Source organism: Rhipicephalus microplus, chromosome 5, assembly GCF_043290135.1.
Source record: "Rhipicephalus microplus isolate Deutch F79 chromosome 5, USDA_Rmic, whole genome shotgun sequence".
NCBI classification, from domain to species: Eukaryota; Metazoa; Arthropoda; class Arachnida; order Ixodida; family Ixodidae; genus Rhipicephalus; species Rhipicephalus microplus.
The window spans coordinates 177197418-177222317 of NC_134704.1; the positions used below are offsets into that span (position 1 = coordinate 177197418).

The 24900-nt window shown below is 48.5% G+C and overlaps 1 protein-coding gene across 3 annotated transcripts in view; it reads right to left on the reverse strand.

The window, feature by feature from the left end:
• The window catches only part of tefu (Serine/threonine-protein kinase tefu), a 513274-nt gene that overhangs the window by 62704 nt on the left and 425670 nt on the right, over window positions 1-24900 (reverse strand). For 2 of the 3 annotated variants that reach the window (XM_075896220.1, XM_075896221.1), the window contains 3 exons: window positions 2454-2601; window positions 1647-1723; window positions 757-897 (listed from right to left, as the gene is read on the reverse strand). In XM_075896220.1, the coding sequence (XP_075752335.1) occupies window positions 757-897; window positions 1647-1723; window positions 2454-2601 (366 nt within the window). Of the gene's footprint in view, window positions 1-756; window positions 898-1646; window positions 1724-2453; window positions 2602-11355; window positions 11437-24900 lie in introns of those variants that run through there. The other variant, XR_012895493.1, reaches the window with a different exon arrangement.

Here is a 24900-nt window from a genome sequence, read left to right on the forward strand (position 1 = left end):
CTCTGTTAGGAGCTAATGTGTGCACAATATGGCAACTATGCAAATTCTTTACAACGAGTATTTGGCAACACACATACCATTTAACATTGACTATGTTTCAGACTTCCGGTTCCATGCTTTATAAAGACAAAACTGAGCATTTAGATAAGTTGGCAAATATACATAATGTGGCTGAATTTGGAAACACTTTTAAAAGCGATACGCAAGAGATTACTTGAAGTCAGGAATCTCAAACATGCTGCCTGCTGACCTCTTGCTAGCAGCCCATAGCCTGATCATGACTCTCTTCGTCCGATATTTTTGAAATTTTTGTATAAGTACGTTTATGAGCAAATCATGCATAAATGGCCTTAGGCCTCTTTTTCATGAGGCACCCTCTGCAGTTACCATGTGTTCATACATGACCAAGAAACAAGATCTACATTCAGCATCCAGATTTTAGCAATTTTGGGGATCGAGATCCGTATCGATGTGTTGTTCGTATCATTGTACCAAATCTTCTCCAGACATGACTCATATATAAGTGAAAGGCCTCTAAAATGGCAACATTAGCTCAATTTTTTACAGCCCTTCCCTCTTTCACTTATACCTTTTTCACTATGGTGGTCCTTGCATAAGTAAATTTTTGTGACTGTGGCTCGTTAGCTGAGTTTGAGAGTCCTGCTTTACGTAAACGCTCCACTCGAAGAAGGTCCAATGAATAAAAAGGATTCTGTATGAAGAGCTCACAAAACAGCGTGCAAGAAAGTACACCACCTTGACAAGCTGCTTGTACTCGCAGCCATCTTGACTGACACAGGTGATGACCTTTGGCTTGTTGATGCCTCCACACAATCGATAATGCGCTGAAAACCTCAAAATTCCTGGCAGGTTGCGATATGAGCCACTGCGGTCCACCTGTCAGGCATAGTAGCAGAAAAAGTAAAGGAAATTCATAATGACTCTGTTTGATTAGTAACCATTCAAAAGGCCGTGTCCAAATAGGGAAGAAGAATCATTACTTTGATAGTGAAACTTAATGTCATGTTATATTGAGTGAAAAGCACTCACATGCCTGAACACAATGGTGGCTCCCATAGCATCAATCTCGGAGAGCACAGAAGACACGAAATATGAATATGAACATGGAATCACGAATATTCATTGTATTTGGGTAAATTTAATGCACACTTTTTGCCAGAGAACTGCCACCGCATATAGGTTGAATCGAAACTTGATTTGCGATGGTGGAAAACACGATGAGCTGGCACTCAACATTTGTTATACATTTTTATTTCCGCAGTTCTAAATCCGCAGTTCTAAATATGAAAGCTCGGCATGTGAAGCTCAATGGTGAGTTGAATGAGTTGAATTCAGTAGCACCAGGTATGGAAACCATGCCACCTTTTGGGCCAGTAAACAGTGCTCAATGTCTCAAATACTTTGCACTCCCACACAACAGAATCAGCCAAATGAAGCAGAGATTTGTTTGTGTCCATTAATTTTATGTGCCAAATAAATTGATTGGTTTCAATACTCCAATCATGGAAGTATTAATGAAAGATGTATTAAGGAAGAAGAGCAGCTGAAAAGGTGCACTGCTTCAATAATTCTAGGAGGAATTAAACAGTTATTCCTTCTATTTGTGTCGTTTGGTAAATCCTCACCTCAACATTTTGTGTCAGCACAGGTATACTGTCCATTGTTCCCAACTTGAGCAGTGGTGTCTCTCTGGGGAGCCGAACTGCATTTGGTGAGAAAGAGAAGAAGCTTTCTGATGGTTTAATGAAAACTAGTGCATGCCGCATACCGCCCTCACAACCATACGCTCTTCTTCTAAGGCGCAAGCCTCATACATCTCGCCGAAACGAAAATTGACCAGCACCCCCTGTCGGCGTCCACACGAGTGATGCGAAAAATCCCCCCCATGTTATGGTGTCATATGGTGTCACAGATTGCTGAAACTAATGACATAACTGAAACTATCACGCATGTGCCAACATTTGGAGCCCTGAACCGAGCCAGACGAGATCTGTCGGAAACTGCTAAAACCTGGTGCATGGGCTGCTCGGGCACCTTTCATATTCCTCCGCTGGGGTTAGAGCACAGTCGGCTTTTAACCTTCGAGCACTACTGCGAGCTAAAACACTTCTGGGATATTTTATTGCTTCCTAATATTCGTATAAATCCATTATTTTAGAGCAAGCAAAGGCTAACCATAGGTCTACGACTTCAACGTCACCTTGTTAATGCCTATGGCGGCCAGCGTTGACATATTGTTGCTTTAAGATTGCAAAACTTCTAGTATTTCGAACGGCTGTTATTCAATATAGGCTGAATAGTATATAAAAAAAAAGGAATCATCATGCCCAATGCTTATTGAAGCAATAAGAATTACTATTGGGTGACTTTCACGAACCCTTCAATAGCGAGTTAAACGTGAAGCTACAGCAGTGAGCCTTTGCGGTGCTTACTTTGTCCTCGTGGTGCATTGGGTGGGTCCAGGTATGCCAGATTAATGTACGCATCCATGAGCCGCTCAAGTGGGCCCAGAATCTTGGAGCAGAGGCCATTACCCTTGCGTAATTGTGACACAAGGTGGCGTGCGCCCTCCACACGGTCCTGTTCAGGGCAGTGTTTGCAACATTGTAAACACAACACAAATGAAACTGTGTGCATCAGCCTCTAACGGTGGCGGGTCTAAATAGTTGAAATATTTTTACAAATAATTAGGTCAGTTATAAAAAAAATGTACAATTATGGCCAAGTGAAAGGTACTTTCTGAACATCATACAGTGCTATCTAGGTCATACAGTCATGCAAAACACATAAACCACATTAGCCATGTGTCAAGTCAATAACACTCCGCATAGTGTGTATACAATGAAAATTATGCTGCTTAGAGTGTACAAGTGTTCTTAATATAAATCAGATTCTATGGACTTACGATAGATAACAGGAAGGGTGAGAGTCAACAATAGACTGTACTACAGAATGCCATTGCCCACTCCATTTTTGTAAGTTGCAATGGGTAGGGCTAATATATAAAATTTATTTAAAAGCTATGCAGAGCACAAAAACATAGCCGAGACAGCAGACAGTCTCTCTTCGAAATTCTAGTTCGCTTCCTTGTAATGGCCAATATCTATAGCACTAAACTGTTAAAAAATCCATACTCCTGCAAGACACAGCTCATTTCTTCTACTCATAGCAAACTCTCAGCTTGTGACAAAAGCTCTATTTTCTATTGTGCCTGTGTTGATTTTGCCACAGCATTTAGTAATGTACATCATCAGCAACTACTTTGTGAGGCAGCCAAATTAAATGTATATCCCAAAAATTTAAACCAGATTTAGTATTCTCTCAATAACCATTTACAGTCGGCTCTGATTAAACGGAACCTGAAGAGACCAGTAAAATGTGATCCGTTTAACAGGAGTTCTGTTTACTGAGAGATGAACAAGGGCAGAAAATCCAAGTCTAAAACTAATAATGCTGGAGGCAGTTGTTCCATTTAAGCAGCAGTCCACTCAACAGATCTCCGTTTACTGAGTCTACTGTACTTGATATCTGATTGCCAATAAGTTCTCTTCAACTTCCTGTGATGTACCATATGGTGTGCCTTAGAGATGCATATTTAGGTTTTTATTACTTTCATTATTAATAACCAATTCTTTGACATCATTCAACCACTGGTTGATTTGCTTGCAACAGATTCCGTTGTTTACACTATGAACGCCAACAATACCTATAACTCACACCCAGAGTCTGACCTTGACAGAGTTTCAAATTGGTGAGTTGCTGTTAGGCGCCATCAAGTCACTGACGACTGCTGGTGGTACTGTAGGAAGACGTGGGGCGTTTGGTTTCCTACATATTTATTTATCCTTACTCTGGCTTGGACGTCCACAGACGCTGTCGTTGTTGCTGGCGTCTTCTTCTCCCATGCTGACTCAAACACCCGGAGCAGCTGCGGCACAACTTTTTCGTTTTCTCCGAGACGCTGACGGCTTGCCATAGGCCCCCCCCCCCCACCCCCTCCCCTCTAGCGAGGTAGCCCGTGAGCGAAGGAGCGAACCCTATGAGCAGGTTGTAGGTTCTGCTATTGCGAAGCGCGTTTGTCTGGTATTCACGGATAACTTGTAGTCTTCGAGGACAGCGTCAGTGTCAAGGAAAGCCGGCTTTATGCGCTCAATGGAGACACTGTCTTCGCGTCCATTAAGCAACAGAATGAAATGCTTCGGGCAACACTTGACGACCTTAAAGGGTCCGTTGTAAGGAGGCTGCAGTGGTGGTCTGATTGAATCATGTCGTACGAAGACGTGGGTGCAGCCATGAAGGGCACGACTGACGAAACTTGGGCATAAGTGTTGACGTGCAGGAATAGGGGACACATCTCCCATGGCATTCCTGGGGCGACTGGCATAATCAGCTACGTCCAATGGTGATACCGGTGACGTGTCGTAAAACTGTCCAGGAAGCCTTAGGATAGTGCCAAATACGAGCTCAGCTGAGGAGCAGGACACGTCCGCACATATCGTGCTGCGCAAGGCGAGGAGGACGAGTGGTAGTCGCTCCGTTCAGGGTATCAACTATTGCGAGGCCATGAGCGAAGCTTTGAGTTGGCGTTGGCGGTGAAATCGCTCAACCATGAAATTCGACATCGGGTGGTAGGCCGTTGTCTTTATGTGGTTGACACCAAGCATTCGGGACAAGTTGCGGAAAAGCGCGGAGTCGAATTGACGACCACGATCTGTTGTGATGGTCTTGGGAACTCTGTAGCGGATTATCCACACGGTGATGAGTTCTCGGGCGACTGACTCTGCCGTGATGTCGGTGAGGGGTAGTGCCTCAGGCTACCTCGTGAACTGGTCTACGCAGGTCAACATGTACCGGCTGTTTTGCGATGGGGGCAAAGGGCCTACGAGGTCCAGGTACACGTGACTGAACAGCGAGTCAGGAGGCGTGAAAGTACCCAGTGGGCTGACCGTGTTGCGCTGGACTTTGGTTAGCTGGCACTTGACACAAGCACGTGTCCAGCGGCGGACGTTGATGTTCATTCGAGGCCATAGATATCGCCCTGTGATGAGGCGCTGAGTCGCACATATACCGGGGTGCGACAAGGAATGCAAGGCGTCGAAGACTCTGCGGCGAAATGGTTCTGGAATGTAAGGGCGAGAACAACCGGTAAAGGTGGCGCAAATGAGGGGATTGCGCAGCCTGGAAGTTGGACGTCTTCGAGCTTGAGAAAGTTCTCTTGGAGTTGCAACACCTGAAGCTCGCTGTCGTCCTGTTGTGCAGTAGCCATGGCTGCAAAATCAACTGGTGGGTGCTCATCCATAGTTGCGTTGATTTCCATTCGGGAAAGTGCGTCAGCGACGGGGTTGTCTTTGCCACTGATGTGCCGGATATCACTCGTGAACTCCGATATGTAGGCAAGCTGGCGGATCTCACGTTAGGTGTGGGAAGAGTTGGTAGCGGTCGATTGACACGTAATCGACTTGTGATCGGTGAGAATATAGAACTGCCGACCTTCTAGGAAGTGTCGAAAGCACTTGACAGCCAAATAGGCCACGAGCAGTTCGCGACCGAATGTGCTATAAAGACGCTCGGTCTATGAGAGCTTCTGTGAGAAGAAAGCAACCGGCTGCCAAACTTCATAGACCAACTGCTGCACGACTGTTCCTATGGCGACGTCCGAGGCCTCCACTGTGAGTGACGTGATGGCGTCGCTCTTTGCATGAGTGAAGAGCGTTGGGTTAGCCAGAGCTTTTTGATAGAAATGAAAGCTGTTTCTGCATCACCCGTCCAGAAGATGGAAGCGTTGGGCTTCATTTGACCAGATAAAAGTGCATGGAGTGGTTGCAAGATGGCAAGCCCGAAGAATTCACGTAGTTTCTTCGTAGTTGTTCGTCGCGGAAACTGTAATATAGCTTCAACACACGCGACCGGTGGAGAGATCCCATGCGAATCCACGTGATGGCGAGATAGTCCAGTGAGGAATCGCCGAACTCGCTCTTTGGTTCGTTGACGATTAGTTCGTATTTGCGGAGTCGTGTGAAAAACTGACGCAGGTGAAGTTCGTGATATTCTGCAGTGGTGCTGAAGACAAGGATGTCGTCGATGTACGCGAAGCAGAAGGTCAACCCATGAAGTACCTGGTTCCCGAACCGTTGAAAGGTTTGTGCGGTGTTTCATAGAACGAAGGGCTTACACGTGTATTCAAACATGCCAAAAGATATTATTACGGCAGTCTTCTGTACATCGGAAGGCTCCACAGGTATTTTGTGGTATGCCTTTACTAAGTCAATTTTGGTGAATACGGTGGAACCATGCAGCAATGCCGTGATGTCCTGGATGTGCGGTATCGGATAGCAGTTCGGTACCGCCACTTCGTTGAGGGCGCGGTAGTCACCGCATGGTCTCCAGTCACTAGAGGGCTTGGGAACCATGTGTAGCAGTGACGACCAGGCACCAGAAGAGGGGCTGACGTATTAGATTTCAAGCATGTGCTCGAATTCTTGGCGTGCAATCTTGTAGCGGTCAGGAGCGAGACGGCGAGCATGTGCAAACACCAGCGCTCCTACTGTCACTATGTGATGAGTGACATCAGGTCTTCAAGAGATGGAGCACGAAAGAGGTCGGAAAACTCTTGCAGAAGCGTAGACCACGGCAGGGAGACTTTGGCATGAGCTTGCACAAGACGCAAGGGTGGCAAATTTGATGTCACGCCCTGAACTGTGAGGAGGGTCTCAGAATTCACAAGACGGCTACGTCGTAGGTCTACCACAAGCTTAATATGCCAAAGAAAATCCGCACCGATGATGGGTACACGCATGTCGGCAATTAAGAAGATCCACCGAAATGTGCGTCTCCGGCCGATGTCAAGCGTAACAGACCTCTGTCCGTAGGTCCTTATGGTCGAACCATTGACCGCGGTGACAGGCAGTGAGGTCTGGCGTCGTCGGCGGTCCTCCAACGTAGGAGGAACAACACACACTTCGGCACCTGTGTCAATAAGGTAGCAAACTTTGGTTACGTTAGGGTGGCTAGAATGGGGAGGTGTGAAAAGCGAACCATGTTTCCCTTGCCGAGCGGCTTCATGGTGCGCGAGATCTCAACTAGGTCGTGATGTAGCATGGCAATCAAAGGCGCTGCTGCTAGCGTGGCTACTAGCGCGGTGGAGACGGCGGCAGGTGCAGTGTATGCCGGGGGAGGCTGCTGGTCATTCACGGGAAGTGCTTCTCAGCATCGTTTGTGTTCCCCGTGGAGCGACGACTTTGTTGTGTTTGCCCTTAAAAGACTAAAGGGCTTCTACAAAGAAGAAAAAAAACGCTGCGGACTTGTTTTTTTTTTTGCCTACGTGCAACGCGGAATACAGATCGTGCGCTGAAAATTTTGCCCTTTTTTGTGCGCTCTGGCATGAAAAGACAGGTTAGCAAAAAGGGCGCAGACCATCGCAAGGGCGCACAAAGTGCTCTAGGAAAATACCGCCGTCAGCGAAAAACATTTCGATGCATGGTAAATGTTTTGAATTTATTTAAGGGCAGAAAAGACTTGTGTGCATGTGTGGAAGGCATCGGCAAGTGAAGATATTGAACAATTTGTGGCGCTCTTAACACCTCGATCATTGATCTTCGATAAATACATTTATTTACCTGAAAATTATGTCTTCTCACTTGGTTTTTAAATTCAGCACGCGAGAATTTGTGCATATTGTGGAAAAACAGGAAGACTGCAGCGTGAAAAGACTAGTTTAAGACATGATGCTGTCCCACCTTATTCCCAAGCCTGCCCAAATATAATCCAAAAGTTTGCCTAAAGAACGAAAAAGACGAAATGCTGCTTCATCGAACTACGTACCAGCAAAGAAGTGAACCGATAACCCTAGAACGTTGGAGGATTGCCCAAATGACTCGACGAGCTGCCACGGCAGGCGACTAGAGATTGGGATCTAAGGGGACTTCTGTATTCGTCAGAGTCTCTCTAAAACCTGGTAGAGACTATGGAAACCAAGTTGACACATGTGTTCAGCACTGTGAGCCTGCATTCGAATTTAGTAGCCAGTCTTCTACGATCTCTAAGCAGTTTCCAGAAATTCGCTGCGTTGAACATTGCAAATAGTTGAACAAAGCAGTGGTCAGTGATTTTGTGTGACGAGAGTTCTTTTTTTAAGGGTCTGAACCAAGCAAAAAGCGAGAAAAAAGTCAAGCGATCGAAGCCCTGTGTGACGGAAGAAAAATGTCCGTTAGTGACTTAATGTAATGAATTTTGTTGCAGCCATAAAACTAAGTGTTGTCTCAGTTTCTACACATGTTTCAGAATACTGTCTCAAGTGTAATACAAGTCCAGCATTGAGGAAATAGCAATGCGTAACTGCACTAGGTAGGTCGCACTGTCCAGGCAGGTTTAGCAGCAAACGTCAAAATCTATCGCAGGTTAGCACTAGGCAATGTTGGCAAACTAACGTCATCAAAGATACCCCGCTCCACTAGAGCAAGCTTTTTTTTTACTGCGTTAAGACGTAGTTCAATGTCATAGAAAAAAATGGCCCCGTATCTGCATGTAATCTGCAAATGTCGCCGAAAGACGATAGTCTTGTGTGTGGAGAGAGTCAACAAAACATTTATTTGATGTTCTGCGATAAAAAATTGGTGAACGATATTCTGGAGGCGCTGCGTTAGAGTGCCTCGAGCATGCAGCGGAGGCGAACGAACGCCTCAAGTCACGTCACACGTGAGACATGAGTGCCATTTAGCAGCGTTCTTGGAAAACGGAGCGCATGGCTCTGAGACAGGTGAGCACGCCCGTCTCAGAGGTGATAAGGTGTAGAGCACAAGGCGAAGGATAGGTGCCACCAGCCTCTCGTTTTAGGAAAGCGTTGGAAACACTCGCTTGTTCGTGCAAGCGTTGCATGGTCAGGGCAGCGTGATAAGCGCTACGGTCCTTAAAACTACCTACGTATGCCTTTTATTAGAAAAGACGATCAGGTGAAATATATACGTGTTGTTATGGTGCCCTAGACGTGCGCAATAATTGCTTTTTAATCGACAAGTGCACAAGTATTAACGCTGAACCTTGAGCAACATTGGTGGGCGCTGTGAATGGGGTAGGCCATTTCAAGTACCCGATACTGTTAAGAGCAGATAAACAGACAAATGTACAGACAGACCAAAATCTTTACGTCGAAGGTCCCCAAGAAAGACTATCAAGAGTGGTGTTGTCGGAATGACGCTCTGTCGAAAACTTCGCTCGAATGAAATGTTCGTTCAGCGAAAGATGCGTGTATTCATATCAGGTGCAATTGCTGTTTGATATTCACTTTGACAAAACTCTTACACTGGCGAAAAACTCGAAACGACCATTGCGGGTTCATTGCAACGGAGAAAGCTGGCAGCGCCTCCGACTACAGCGCCACCGCTGCAAGCTCGCGAGTGGGAACCACTTTGGAGCGGCCGGTTTTGACACCCCCCAATTCTAGCCACCCTAGTGACGCGGTCCGTGACGTCGAATAGGCGGCTGTATGTCGGGCCTGAAACACTGGCTGCCGACAGTGCGTGGCCCATGCGTTTCCCACAAATCGGCATGGCTGTTTGCACTGACGCGCTCAAGCTCCGTATCGGTGGTGGTAACAGCAGACGGCGAGAGGCAGACTTGGCGATCTTTCGCGGCTTTGGCGCCGTTGTCGTGACGCATTGCGGTGGTGATCTACTTTGAGCGCGCTCAGTTCAGTGGCCAACTGATCCACCTTGCGGTTGAGCTCCTCGTTACCTTGAAGAAGGCGGTCCGAGCGTTCGTCACAGACCGTTGCAAAGAGGGTAAGATTCACGTGGTCTCTCGATCGCAGGTATGAACGGTGCACTGATATTTATGATCTTGTCAGCCATCCGCGCCAGTGAGGTGAGGGTTTCTGTAGACGATACGCTCAAAATCATCCGCACCTGCTGTGGCAGTCGCTGTAAGAAGAGTTCGCGTAGGATGGATGCGTCTATTGCAGCAGAGTGGTCCCCAATCAGGTGTCGCATGCATCGCAGAAGCTCCATAGGCGCTCGGTCGCCGAGTTCTTCCAAAGTGAGTAGCCGCTACAGCCTACGCTGTTCCGACTCAGTTGTCCGGCGTATGAGCTCCTCTTTGAGGGTGTCGTAGGGATTGTCAGGAGGTGGAGAACGCAGATTGTCTCTTACGCTGGCAATGGGAGCAGGTGGTAAAGCGCCGATGACGTACTCGTACCTCGCTGTTTGCGACCTCACCCAGTGTCGTCGGAAGAGTGGCTCGACACTCGGAAACCAGAGTTCAGAGTCCGCCTGCCGAAATTCCGGGAGCCTGAGGGTAGCGACGACATGGTAAGGTATCGTGGGATTCGGCGTGGCATCGCTGTTGCATGTGGTGTCCATGGTCAGCTGAAATGAACGGGGCTGAAGAAGCAGAGTTGGCCGTGACGCTCGATGCGTTGACGCAAAGACGAGTAGGTGCGCGTTGCCGCTTGAAGTCCGGTTTATCACTTGTAGGAAGACATGGAGCGTTTGGTTTCCTACATATTTATTTATCCTTGTTCTGGCATGGACGTCGACAGACGCTGTCGTTCTTGCTGGCGTCTTCTTCTCCCTTGCTGACTCGAACACCCGAAGCAGCTGCGGCACAACTTCTTCGTCTTCTCCGAGATGCTGACAGCTTGCCACAGTACCATTTATTGCTTGAGCACAACTGAGCATTATTCAATGCTCGTTGAAGCTTACCTAGATTTTTTTTCCTGGGGAATCTGAAGATGATCCTCTAACAATTTTATGTATCAGTGATTTCATCAAAATTAAAATCATGTTTGCTTCTTCTTAATCTGGTCCCCTTAAGGTAAACTGCATTATTCACGGAACTGCTATAGAACAAGTTTAGTTACAATAGGCTGCACATATTAAACCAAATGTTTTCAAACACACATCTTGATAACACAATTCACAACACTGCTTGTGCACTTGGCTAGCTACGTGAAAGCTTCTCTGAAGCAGTTTCAAGACTGAAATTAACACTTTATTGATTGTTAGTCATACTACACGTGAAAGCTTCTCTGAAGCAGTTTCAAGACTGAAATTAACACTTTATTGATTGTTAGTCATACTACAGCTGGAATATAGGAAAGTGCAAACATAAAGGCTCGTTTCCTTTGTTAGACACAATATTATTGAGAACTAACAGACAATAATGCTATAGAAAGTATAAAGATGTTATTAGAAGTACGTGCGGATATTATTACAAAACGAGCCCTTAAATTTACTTATTTTCTTCATTCACAGAGAAACTCTCGTTCTGGCCTACTTGATGCCTTGAGGTGGTATGCAAAGGGTTACTGGTCAGCTGCCATCTCGTAATAAGATCACGTACCATGTGACGTTAAACATGCGAAAAATTGGCCCCGTATCTGCATTTTTCACTGCAAATGTCGCCAAAAGATGATATTCATGCCTGCAGAGAGAGTGAACAAAACGTTTACTTGATGTTCTGCACAAGAAAATCGATGAATTGTATTCTAGACGTGCTGCGTCAAACACAAGCGCTATCTGGCAGTTATCTTCGAAAACGAAGGAAGGTGTGCGCGCCTACGAAGAAAGATGCACGCCTGTCTCGAAGGCAATAAGGTGTAGAACGCAAAGCGACGGGCAGATGCCACCACCGTGTTGTCTTAGAAAAGCGTTGAAAACACTTGCCTTTTTGAGCATTGCGTTGCATTGCGAGTGCAGCGTGATAAACGGTACGGTCCTTAGAATTACTCATGACTGCCTTCTCTAGTATAAATACACACATACACAATATTGTGGAGTTGTTATGGTGCCTCAGATATGTGCAATAATTGCTTTTCAACTGACAATCGCACAAGTATGAACGCTGAAACTTGAGCAATATTGGTGGGCGCAGTGGATGGGATTGGCCGTCTGGGATATCGCTTGGTGCCGTTTGGGGTATCGTTACAGCGGACAGACAAATGTACAGACATACAGACAGAGAGAAAGACAGACGGACCAAAATTTTTGCGTCGAAGTACTCCAAGAAAGACTATTGTCTTTAAAAAGAGTGTTCACTTGCTGAAATGGCACTGATGCTGCCACGTTTAAATACACATATATACCCTATAAAGGGGACAGGGGGATGACCGCCACCGCAGCTCAGTGGTAAAGCATCGAATGCGTTATTCGAAGGTCGCAGGCTCGGATCCTGTCTGTGGCTAGTTATCTTTTCGTCCCTTTTTGTCCTTCACATTTACGTTGCAATTCTAATAACATCCCCTATACTTTTCCTGGCATTGCCTGTCAGTTATCATTAATACAGCTGGAATATATGTGTCGTGAGCATAAAACATTTTCTGCCAAAACTTAGTTGACTCCACTGAATTTGTACAAAATTGAGCTATGAACGTAATTCAACGTAATTACATTCCCATATGGCCAACAGGGCAGAAGTTCACCGGTGATACTTTGACAACTGCATTCTTACAGTAGTTGCACGCACGCACGCGCGCGCGTGCGCGCGCGCACACACACACACACACACACACACACACACACACACACACACAGAGAGAGAGAGAGAGAGATCTGTTTACTAAGAAAATACAAAAGCTATGAAAACAAATACAAAAGCTATGACTGTTCTTCACAAATGATTTAAATCTAAGAACGAAAAGCCTCATTTGCACAATTCATTTGGTTTATAATGTATCTGGCCACTACCTCCCATACGCATATGTCAAATAACTCACGGCCCTCAGTCCCCAGCAGCTGCGAAGCAACTGACCATGGCGGCGGTCAGATCTGCAACGCAGCAGAGGGTGCTAAGAATCTCTGGATCTGGACAGGCCGCCATTGGAACCTGAACTTGGCAACTTTTAATGCTAGAACCTTATATAGTGAGGGGAGTCTAGCTGTTCTATTCGAGGAGCTTGAGGTTGTTAAATGGGACATAATAGGCCTCAGTGAGATTAGGAGGACAGATGAGGCATATACAGTGCTACAGAATGGGCACGTCCTTTGCTATCGGGGCTTGGCTGACAGAAGAGAACAGGCAGTGGGGTTCCTAATTCACAGAAACATAGCTGGCAACATAGAGGAATACTATAGCATTAATGAAAGGGTGGTAGGTATTGTAATTAAACTGAATAAGAGATATAAGATGAAGGTAGTACAGGCTTACGTGCCTACATCCAGCTATGATGACGTTTCAGTTGAAGGCTTCTATGAAGACATGGAATCGGCAATGAGTAAGGTAAAAACGCAGTATACTATACTGATGGCAGACTTTAATGCAAAGGTAAGGAAGAAGCAGGCTGGAGACCAGGCAGTAGGAGATTATGGTATCAGTACTAGGAACGCATGAGGAGAGCTACTAGTGGAATTCGCAGAATGCAATAATTTATGGATTTTGAATACCTTCTACCCAAAACGAGGAAACCGCAAGTGGACATGGAGGAGCTCTAATGGCGAAAATAAGAACGAAATAGACTTTACAATGAGTGCACACCCAGGCATCGTGCAAGATGTGGAAGTGCTTGGCAAGGTACGATGCAGTGACCATAGAATGCTACGGTCTCGAATTCGCCTAGACTTGAAGAAGGAACGACAGAAACTGATACGCAAGAAGCCAATCAATGAGCTAGCACTGAGAGGGAAAGTACAGGAATTCAGAGTCTCGCTTCAGAACAGGTACTCGGCTCTTAGTGAGGAAACCAACCTTAGCGTAGATACAATGAATGATAATCTGACGAGTGTCATTACGGAGAGTGCAGTGGAAGTTGGAGGCAGGGTAGTTACACAGAACACTGGCAAGCTTTTGCAGGAAACGAAGAATCTCATTAAAAAGCGTCAAATCATGAAAGTCTCAAGTACAACAAACAAAATAGAACTGGCAGAGCTTTCGAAGCTGATTAATAGGTGTAAGGTATGCGATGTAAGAAGGTATAACATGGAGAGAATTGAACACGCTCTGAAAAACCGAGGAAGCGTCAAAGCAAAAGAAACTTGGGATAGGCAAAAATCGGATGTATGCACTAAAGGACAAAGAAGGCAAAGTAACTGCCAATATGGATAGGATAGTTAAAATAGCAGAGGAGTTTTACAGAGATCTGTACAGTAGCCGGGACAACCACGACCTTAATACTACAAGAACTAGCAGTAACCCAGATGACACCCCACCAGTAATGATAGAAGTCAGAAAAGCTTTGGAAAGCATGCAAAGAGGCAAAGCTGCTAGTGAGGATCAGGTAACATCAGATCTGCTGAAAGATGGAGGACAGATTGTGTTACAAAAACTAGCCACCCTGTTTACGAGGTGCCTTCTGACGGGAAAGGTACCAGAGTCTTGGAAAAATGCTAACATCATCTTCATACGTAAGAAAGGAGATGACAAGGACTTGAACAATTACAGGCCGATCAGCTTGCTCTCTGTAGTATACAAGCTATTTACAAAGGTAATTGCTAACAGAGTAAAAAAAACATTAGAATTCAATCAACCAAAGAAACAAGCAGGATTTCGAACAGGCTACTCAACAATCGACCACATTCATACTATCAATCAGGTAATAGAGAAATGCTCAGAATATAGCCAACCACTATACATGGCCTTCATATATTACGAGAAGGCGTTTGATTCAGTAGAAATATCAGCCGTCATGCAGACACTGCGGAATCAGGGCGTCGATGAAGTATATATTATGAAGTCTTGGTAGTCTTGGCTGCGTCAGCGTTTATTTGAGGAAAGACCTCGTGAAACGAACGGGCAGAGCCAGTACACAGACGATGACGATGACGCAGAGTGGCAATGAGGACAAAGAGACAAGCGGATGATGGTGATTGTGATCATGCAGGGATGAGGACGATGTAAGTAACAAATGGCCACACTAATTCCCCCCACTTGGAAGCAGACACCCTGGCCGTCGTAAGTCAAAGTGACGGGGAACGTCGCGTGAAAGGCTTCATGCGACAAATCTGGACAATCTCTGTGCTGCGGCATCCGCGGTCTGTTGGGGCGACGAGTGGTGTCACACGATAATTAACCGGCGAAGTCTGTTCTAAAACAATGTATAGTCCGATAATGCGTGGTTGGAATTTGTCACAGAGACCAGGAGTGCGAATAGGTGTCAAAAGCAGTGCATCGTCACCAGGTTAGAAAGACACAACGGTGGGATTCGTCATAGATGATCTTCCGCTCGTGCCGTCTTGCTTCAGTATTGATGCGAGCCTGGGCCAGGTGGGAAATGTATTCTTCACTAGAAGACTGACATGAATTCCCATGGCTGTTAAAGAAGGAGACGTCGAGAAAGGTAGTCGGGGTGCGTCCGTACACGAGGTAAAACGGTGAGTAGCAAGTTGTTCGCTGCACGGTGGTGTTGTAAGCAAATGTCAGGAATGGTAAAAGGGTATCCCAGTTTTTGTGGTCGGGTTGGACGTAAACGGCTATCATGTCAGCAAGAGTTCGGTAAAATCTTTCTGTGAGACCATTTGTCTGAGGGTGGTAGCTTGAAGCTGTCTTGTGAGTAGTTCCAGAAGCGCGCAGTACTTCATTTACCATTTGTGACAGGAACACTTTGCCGCGGTCACTAAGCAGTACACGAGGAGCCCCATGACGCAGGATTATGGCGTGAAGAATAAAGCCTGCAACTTCCACAGCTTAGCCTGTAGTAACAGAGGAAGTCTCAGCGTAGCGTGTCAGGTGGTCCACGGCGGTCACTATCCATCGTTTGCCAGCAGATGTGACAGGGAGAGGTCTGTAAAGGTCAACACCTACAACCTTGAACGGCATTGAAGGGCACGGAAGTGGCTGTAGAGGTCCAGCAGGTGCAGACATGGGGAGTTTACGATGCTGGCATGGGTAGCAGGAACCGATGTACCGCGCCATACTAGAAGAAAGACCAGGCCAGTAATGAGGACATCGAATGCGGTCAAGAGTTTTTTAAAAACCAAGATGACCAGCAGTCAAGTCGTTGTGGAAGGCTTCGAACACCTGAAGTCGAAGAGAGCGTGGCAGTACAGGAACCCAGCACTGACCGTCAGGGTGATAGACGTGGCGATAGAGAACCCCATTGTCCAGCTTAAAGTGCAGGAGTTGACGACGAAGTCGCGTGTTTGGTGGATGAGAAATTCCCGAAAGGTGGTCCATCATGCGTCTGCAGTATAAATTGGACCGCTGGCGGGAGATAAATGTTGGCTCGTCGACCGAAAAGGGTTGCCTTATTGATGCGAGCGTATGAACTTTGGTAGATGTGGCGGCTGAGTACTCACCAACGCTGATATGGGTAGTTGGAAGCGGGCAACGAGATAAAGCGTCGGCATCTTGATGTTTTCTGCCCGACTTGTAAGTTATGTCAAAATCGTACTCCTGCAAGCGTAGTATCCACCGACCCAAGCGTCCGGACAAATTCATCAGTGTAGAAAGCCAGCATAAGGCATGGTGGTCCGTAACGATTGTGAAGTGACGGCCGTGGAGATAGGGACGGAACTTCTGGACCAACCAAACCACAGCCAAACACTCTTGCTAAGCTATCGTGTAGTTCTTTTCGGCTGGGTGAGTACGCGACTGGCTTATGCAACAACTTTCTCTAGGGAAGACTTGTCGCGTTGTAGAAGAACGGCTCCTGTAACAAGGCCGCTAGCATCGGTATGGAGGATAGTCGGTGCGGCTTCGTCAAAGTGGCAGAGCAAAGGTTCGCACGTGAGTGCCCGCTTCAACAGGTCAAATGCCGTTTGACATTCTTGAGACCACAGAAAGGGGGCATTGGAAGCAAGTAGTTGGTGTAATGGAGCAGCAATAGAAGCGAAGTTCTGGATAAACCGGCGAAAATAGGAGGCGAGGCCAAGGAAACTGTGAAGCTCCTTTGGTTTTTCTGGACGCGGAAAGTGAAGGACTGCAGAAATCTTGTCAGGGTTGGGCCGGATGCCATCTTTGCTAACGACGTGTCCTAAGACCTTGATAGATTTGCTAGCGGAAGAGCATTTATTAGTGTTTATTTCAAGCCCAGCGCCGGCAAGGCATGTCAGAACTTGATCCAATCGTTCTAGGTGCTCAGGAAACGTTGACGAAAAGATAATAATGCCGTCCAGGTAGCTAAGACAACTTTTTCATTTCAGGCCGCACAGCGATCTATCATGCACTCAAAAGTTGCGGGTGCGTTGCAGAGCCCAAAAGGCATCACGTTGAATTCATATAGCCCATCGGGGGTTGCGAACGCCGTTTTTTCCTTATCGGCTTCATGCATGGGGATCTGCCAGTACCCAGAACGCAAGTCGATGCTTGAAAAGAATTCCGCGCCTTGTAGGGAATCAAGGGCGTCGTCAATGCGTGGCATAGAGTACACGTCCTTGCGTGTGATCTTATTGAGTGCCCTGTAGTCCACGCAAAAACGCACAGAGCCATCCTTTTTAACGGACCAAAACAATAGGAGACGACCAAGGGCTAGATGAGGGACGGATGACTTCCAGTTTAAGCATGTCCGCAACGTTTTCTTCTATAATTTTTCTTTCAGCTAGAGACACGTGGTAGGGTCGGCGGTGTACAATAGATGTCCCAACAGTTTGAATTCGATGTGCTGTAGTATTAGTGAGGCCCAGCTTAGACGAGCAAATATCGAAAGAATTTGCATGTTTCAGTAACAATGCGAGTAGCTGCTGCCTCTGTGAATATGTCAATTAGCTGCTGATAGCGATGGTAAAGGCGGAGGAAGAAACATGCTCACCGAGGGAAGGTTCTTTGGATGCGATGGCCTGAAGTGGCGTAACAAATACAGGCTCGAAGTCGGCAACACGGGCCACAGTAGTGCCCTGTGGCAGTAAGATCTTCTCCGGTGTAGAGTTGACACCAGTGAAAAGTGCAGAGCCACTGCAAAAACGAACGACACCGGACGGAAGAACTATACCTTTATGAACGCAAAGTGGTGATGGTGAGACCAATGCATCACCGTGATAGATGTCGTTGGACGTAATGCTGACAATTTGCTCTTGTAGTGGCGGCAGTTCGATGTCTTTCGCTGTGACCAGACGACGTGGCTTCTGATTGTTGTCGTCAAGCATGTAGTCTGTGTCAGCGAGGTGAACGACGCGTTGTCCACAACAAATCGCCGCGGAAGCAGATGATAGAAAATCCCACCCTAAAATTAGTTGGTGAGAGCAGCGGGACACGACAGCAAAGTGGACATGATGGCGGATGCCGTCGATGAAAACACGCACAGTACAAAAAGCGGAAGGGCGAATGGCGTTCCCCTGGGCAGCAACTAACGTGTGGCCATCGTAAGGCGTCATTAGTTTCCTTAAATGTTCAGACAAATCAGCACGTATCACAGACAATGTCGCGCCTGTGTCCCCCAAAGCATCGACTCGCACTCCTTCCACTTCCACAGAAAGCGTGTTACACTGGCCTGATGGAGGAATTTCAGTTCTAATTCCAACGCAGTTTTTCCTCCACAAACTGCATAACTTAGTTTCCCGAATGAATATCAGATGAGAATGAGGCGGGCCGAAGCGGAGAAGTGGAACGGCGGAAGGGCAAAGGCGAGCGTCGTCTCGTGTTTCGGCTGTTTCGTGGTGCAGTCGATGCCGGAGGAGATAGAGACCGGTGCGGGGGAGACACGTCGACCTTGATAAGACGCCCCAGTGTACAAATCTCGTTCGCGCACGTCGTTCCGACGCTCATCTTGCTGGCGCTTTCGGCAGAAACGAGATATGTGGCCGCGATAGCCACAGTACTAGCATACAGGGCAAGACGAGCGCCACGGCGGGTAATAGAAGGCATTCGGGGCACCTGGAGATAGCGCAATCAGGTGAGCCGACGGGTCAGGGGACACGGAATGGTAGTTCACCGGGGGAGCGGCAGCAACTGACGCGTAGGATGGACGCGGGAATGTCGCGCGGGCGTCGCTGGGAGGCACGGCAGCAACTTGAGGGTACGTGGATATAGGGCGAGAAGCAGGTGGCTGTACGGGCGCAGAGCCAGTTAGGAATGTAAGTTCCTCCCTGATGATGTCACGTAAGGGCACTTCCGAAGGCTGTGTAGGTCGCGGCGTAGGAGGTGTGAAGCCCATGGACCGCAATTCTTCGCGTATAATGTTTCGAATGAGGTCACGCAGATGGCCATGTGACGTGGAGTGGTGGTCACCAATGTCCGGTTGGAAAGGAACGAAGTTCAGCGCATCGAGTCGCTGGCATGTCGTCACGACATCAGCGATGGTAGCTGGGTTTTGCACAGCGAGGGCATTAAAGGCAACAGGCCCAATGCCTTTCAATATATGGCGCACTTTGTCCGATTCCAGCATGGGTTGATTGACACGCCGGCACAGTGCGAGGACATCCTCAATGTATGAAGTGTACGATTCATCTGGATGTTGTTGGCGAGTATAGAGTGTCCTCTTCGCGATGGCGGATCGAATGTCCGGCGTCTCAAAGACGTGTCGCAGCTGCTGCTGGAAGGTAGGCCGGTCGGGTAAGTCAACGACGTGGCTAAAATACTGTCACGATGAGTCACAAGTACTGGGGGATTCATTAAACCACCAGGTAGCTAGCTCTAGGACGATGCGTCAGTCGTGGCTGGCTCTCGAGCAGAGAAGAAGCACGCGATCTTTTTTTCTCATGATTGAGAGCCGCTCTTGCTGTCGACCCACTACGTGCTGGTGGCATTATCCCCCCTTCTGAAAAAAAAAACAAGTCCCAAAAAGAGCAAAGGAAAGTACATAGGCACGTGAAAAAAAAGGAAATTCGGATAAAGTGAAAGTAGAAATTGAAGAGCGTGCCAATATTAGAAACGTCAATGAACGAGAAAGCGAGTTCACAAAAATAAACAAAAAAAAAAACAAAGAACGCTGTACGGTAAAGGAAAAGTTACGAGCAACGCGCAATAAATGGTTTGATGCGCAATACATGAACGACGTCCGGCCTCAGTCGTGTCCTGCTCAGTGCATGGGGTATTGAGTCCAGAACCACTTCGTAGTTCACGTCACTGACGCGGCGTAACACTTTATATGGGCCAAAGTACCGGCTCAATAACTTTTCACTAAGGCCACGGCGGCGGACGGGCGTCCACACCCAAACTTGATCTTTGGGGCTGTAAAACACCTCTCTGTGGCGGGTGTTATAGCGTCGTGCATCTGCCTGCTGTTGCTGGCCGATGTGCAGTCGCGCGAGCTGCCGGGCTTCCTCAGCACGCTCTGCGAATTCTTCGGCGTCAGTTGCCAACTCGTCTTCGTCTTGACGCGGTAGCATTGAGTCTAGCATGGTCTGCACTTCGCGGCCGTAGAGAAGCCGAAATGGCGTGAATCGCGTGGTCTCTTGCACGGCGGTATTATACGCGAAGGTCACGTAAGGTAAGATCCGGTCCCATGTTTTGTGCTGTACGTCGATGTACATTGAGATCATGTCTGCGAGGGTCTTATTCAGTCGTTCAGTAAGTCCGTTGGTTTGCGGGTGGTACGCAGTTGTCCTTCGGTGTCTGGTGTTGCTCAGTTTGAAAACTTCGTCCGTAAGCTGCGCCGTGCATGCCGTCCCTCTGTCCATTATTATACTGGAAGGAGCACCGTGTAGTAACACGATGTGGCGCATGAAAAATTGTGCTACCTCAGAAGCCGTGGCTCGTGGGATCGCCTGCGTCTCAGCGTAGCGTGTCAAATAGTCGGTTGCGACGATATCCCATTTGTTGATGTCCGCAGACAGGGGAAATGGCCCTAGAATGTCCATGCCGACTTGGTCGAACGGCGTGCAGGGTGCTTCAATGGGCTGAAGCAAACCAGCTGTCTTAACAGATGGTTGCTTTCGGCGCTGACATTCCCGACAGCTCTTGACGTACTTCTTGACGCTTGCTGAAAGTCCTGGCCAATAGTACCTCTCGCTCACTCTGGCAAGTGTCCTTGAGTAGCCCAGATGACCGGATGTGGGTTCGTCATGGCAAGCGAAGAGGACGTCGTCTCGCATGTCTCGAGGAACCACCAGGAGATAAGCACGGTTGTTCGAACGAGCGTTCTTCTTGTACAGCACACCGTCTCGCAGGCAGAACGACGTCAACGAGCGGGATAAATGACGTGGTATGATTGCGCCCTGGCCCTCTAAATGATCAATGATTGGACGAATCTCTGCATAATCTCGCTGCAGTTTGCTCAAGTCTGATGCACTAACGGCGCCCAGAAAGCCTTCGTCTTTCTCTGCTTCCTGACTGACGACATCAAGGGGTGCGCGTGACAGTGTGTCAGCGTCTTCATGCTTACGGCCGGACTTATGGACGATGGTGACATCAAATTCCTGCAGCCGCAAGCTCCACCGTGCTAGCCGACCTGAAGGGTAGCGCATGCTTGCCAACCAACAGAGCGCGTGATGGTCCGTCACTATCTTGAAGGGACGACCATAAAGGTACGGGCGGAACTTGGGGATTGCCCGCACGACTGCGAGGCATTCTTTCTCTGTAGTAGAATAATTCGCCTCAGCACGGGATAGAAAGCGGCTGGCGTAGGCTATCCCTCTTTCGATGTCCTCTTGACGCTGAACGAGCACTGCACCGAGCCCAATGTTACTAGCGTCGGTATGGACCTCCGTTTCAGCATCATCGTCGAAATGAGCGAGAACGGGCGCTGATTGCATGCACTGTCGCAGCTCATCAAAAGCTGCTTGTTGCTCGTTTTCCCAGACAAACGGCGTGTCGTTACTTGTGAGACGAGTCAGAGGTTCTGCTATCTGTGAACAGCCATGAATGAACCGGCGATAGTAGGCGCACAAACCAAGGAAGCGCCGGACGGCTTTCTTATCGACAGGAGCTGGTAATTCGGCAACAGCGGCAAGCTTGTCCGGATCGGGCCGGATTCCTTCGGCGCTAACTACATGTCCAAGAAATTTTAGTTCTTTATAGCCGAAGTGGCAATTCTGTGACTTTAGTGTGAGGTCCGCCGATCGGATAGCCTCCAGCACGCTGCGCAGGCGGTGAAGGTGCTGCTCGAACGTGGTAGAGAAGACCACCACATCATCATGGTAGACAAGACAAGTCTGCCACTTGAGCCCTGTGAGGACAGTGTCCATCATTCGCTGGAAAGTTGCCGGTTCTGAACACAAGCCAAAAGAGAGCACTCGAAATTGGTATAGGCCGTCTGGAGTCACGAAGGCTGTTTTCTCACGGTCTCGCTAATCTACCTCGATTTGCCAATACCCGCTTTTGGGATAGAGAGAAGTGAAACAATGGGCACGACGAAGTCTATCCAGCGAATCGTCAATACGCAGCAGCGGATACACATCCTTTTTCGTCACGTTGTTAAGCTTTCGGTAGTCGACGCAGAAGCGTAGCGACCCGTCCTTCTTTTTGATAAGTACGACTGGAGATGACCACGGGCTGTTAGATGGTTCAATAATGCCATCGTCAAGCATCTCGCTGACTTGCGTACGTATCGCTTCACGTTCTTTGGCCGACACGCGGTAGGGGTTCTGGTGTATCGGGCGTGCATCCTCGTACGTGATGATCCCGAGTTGAGTGATGGACATCTGGCGGATCTTTGAGCAGCTTGCAAAGCAAGACCTGGACTCGAACAAGAGCGCTCGTAGCGCAGTCTGGTTAACGGTGGACAGGTCAGGATTGATGTCAATATTACTCATTGACGTGTCGGCAGTATCCACACATCCTGCACGTTGATTGCTCGCTGGGCTGAGAACGTGACGCGGCGCTCTTGCAGATCAATGATAGCTCCATTTTCCCTGTAGAAAGTCAACTCCCAGAATAACGTCACGGGAACATTCGCATAGAACAAGGCAGCTTGCTACGAATGTATACCCTTGAATCTGTACTCCAGTTGTGCAGGCACCCAGTGGAGTAAAGACGTTGCCACCAGCTGTTCGAATCTGCGAGTTATGCCACGGCGTTATGACTTTCTTCAGCTGCGTTGTCAGTTTCCCGCTCAGTATGGAATAGTCTGCGCCGGTGTCCACTAACGCATTAACTGCACAACCATCAATAGTCACTGCTATGTCGAGTGAAAGTCGGCCATCCTTTGCAGCAGTATGTGATGTCGGACCGGTTTCTGTACAGTTCTGTGTCAATAGGAGGTCTTCAGCGCTTTGATGTTCAGCGACCCCGCCCCCAGAGGTCGCTTGGGCTAGTTTTCCCGGCGGGGGCTGGGAGACCGTATGGTAGAATACTGCTGGGGCGTTGATGAAAATCGCCTCGGTGATGGCGAGCGCGACTGGCGCCCGGCAGACAGTGGTGCATGCTACTGGGAGAGGTAGTTTTCGATGTCGCGCGGTCTCTGGCCGTAACGGGGTGGCGGTGAGTACGCAGAGAAGCCGCGAAGCCCAAGACGGCGATATGGGCACTGGCGGTACAAGTGATCAGCTTCTCCGCAGTAAAAGCACGGAGGCTGGCGATCAGGTGTGCGCCAAACATCAGACTTCCGAGGAGACGTGCGCCGATCGTCGATGTACTGAACTGGTTGTACTGAACGATGGGCGACAGAAGCACCAGAGACAAAGGCCAACGGGGGTGGCGTGTACGTGCCTTTGTGCTACGGTATGTGCTGCGCTGACTGTAGTGAAACAGCAGGAACAGGATGGACGAATAATGGCGGAGATGCAGCAGGGCGTTTCAAGGCTTCCGCATAGGTTGTCTCACGACGGTATTCAGCAGGAGCTGGCACAGCTGTATCAGGAGGCAAGGTGTCCCGGAGGGCCTGGTGCAGCTCATCCTTGATCACAGTTGCAATAGAGCTAACTGTAGGATGAGGTGTTACACCAGCCTTTTGTAACTCTTCACGTACTATATCACGGATGAGTTCACGTAGACAGTCGTTGTTGGTTCTAGTGGCGGTGAAAATGTCGGCAGTAGGCATGCCACTGACTTGCCTGTCGTATTGGTTGGATCGCTGCTGCAGCATTTTTTCCATTGTCACGGCCTCAGACAAGAACTCCGCAACCGTCTTTGGAGGGCTTCGCACGAGGCTGGCAAAAAAAGCTGGTCCTTGACACCGCGCATCAAGTGACGCAACTTCTTGTCCTCTGTCATTCTTGAATTGGCCAGTCGGAAGAGGCGCGTCATGTCTTCGACGTACGTGGTCACAGTTTCGTTTGGCAACTGGACGTGGGCCAGAATAGCTCGACCAGCTCGTTCTTGGCGATCAGCACTGGCATAGGTCTGCAGAAGTCTACGAGAGAATTCGGGCCACGTCGTCAGCTGCTCCTCTCGGTTTTGATACCACGTACGTGCCCCGTCTTCGAGATAGAAGTAGACACAACCCAGTTTCGCCGCGTTGTCCCACTGATTCAAGGTGGCTACGCGCTCGAAATCCACCAACCAGTCCTCAACGTCCTCGTGCTCCGAGCCATGGAACGTCGCCGGTGCGCGTGGGCTTTCCAACGTATAGCGGTTCCGACTTCGTGCTTCCCGTGCCGGTTGCCGAGGTTTGCACCGAAGCGCTGGTCATATTTGTCGACGTGGTGGGAGCAGTATCGTCGGCTTCCGGAGGCAATCCCCTGATTCGGCGGCTGGTCCGATGCACGGGAGTATCGACTGGCACTGGACTCGTATCGCGGCTTCCTGGGGGGGGGGGTCTGCAGCATCCGTGAGACTACCCAGCACCTCCACCAGTTTGTCACGATGAGTCACAATTACTGGGGGATTTATTAAACCACCAGGTAGCTAGCACTAGGACGATGCGTCAGTCGTGGCTGGCTCTCGAGCAGAGAAGAAGCGTGCGATCTTCTTTTTTCCTCCAGATTGAGAGCCGCTCTTGCTGTCAACCCACTACGTGTTGGTGGTAATACCATGTCTTCGCGACTCCGGTCAGATAAAAAGGCACGTAACGCAGTTTGGCGGCCTCGTCCCACCTATTAGCGGCACTTACACGGTCGTAGTCATCAAGCCAGTCTTCTACGTCTTCTCCCCAAACCATCGAAGAGCGGGGGTTCCCGCTGATGTCCGTGTATGTAAATAGGA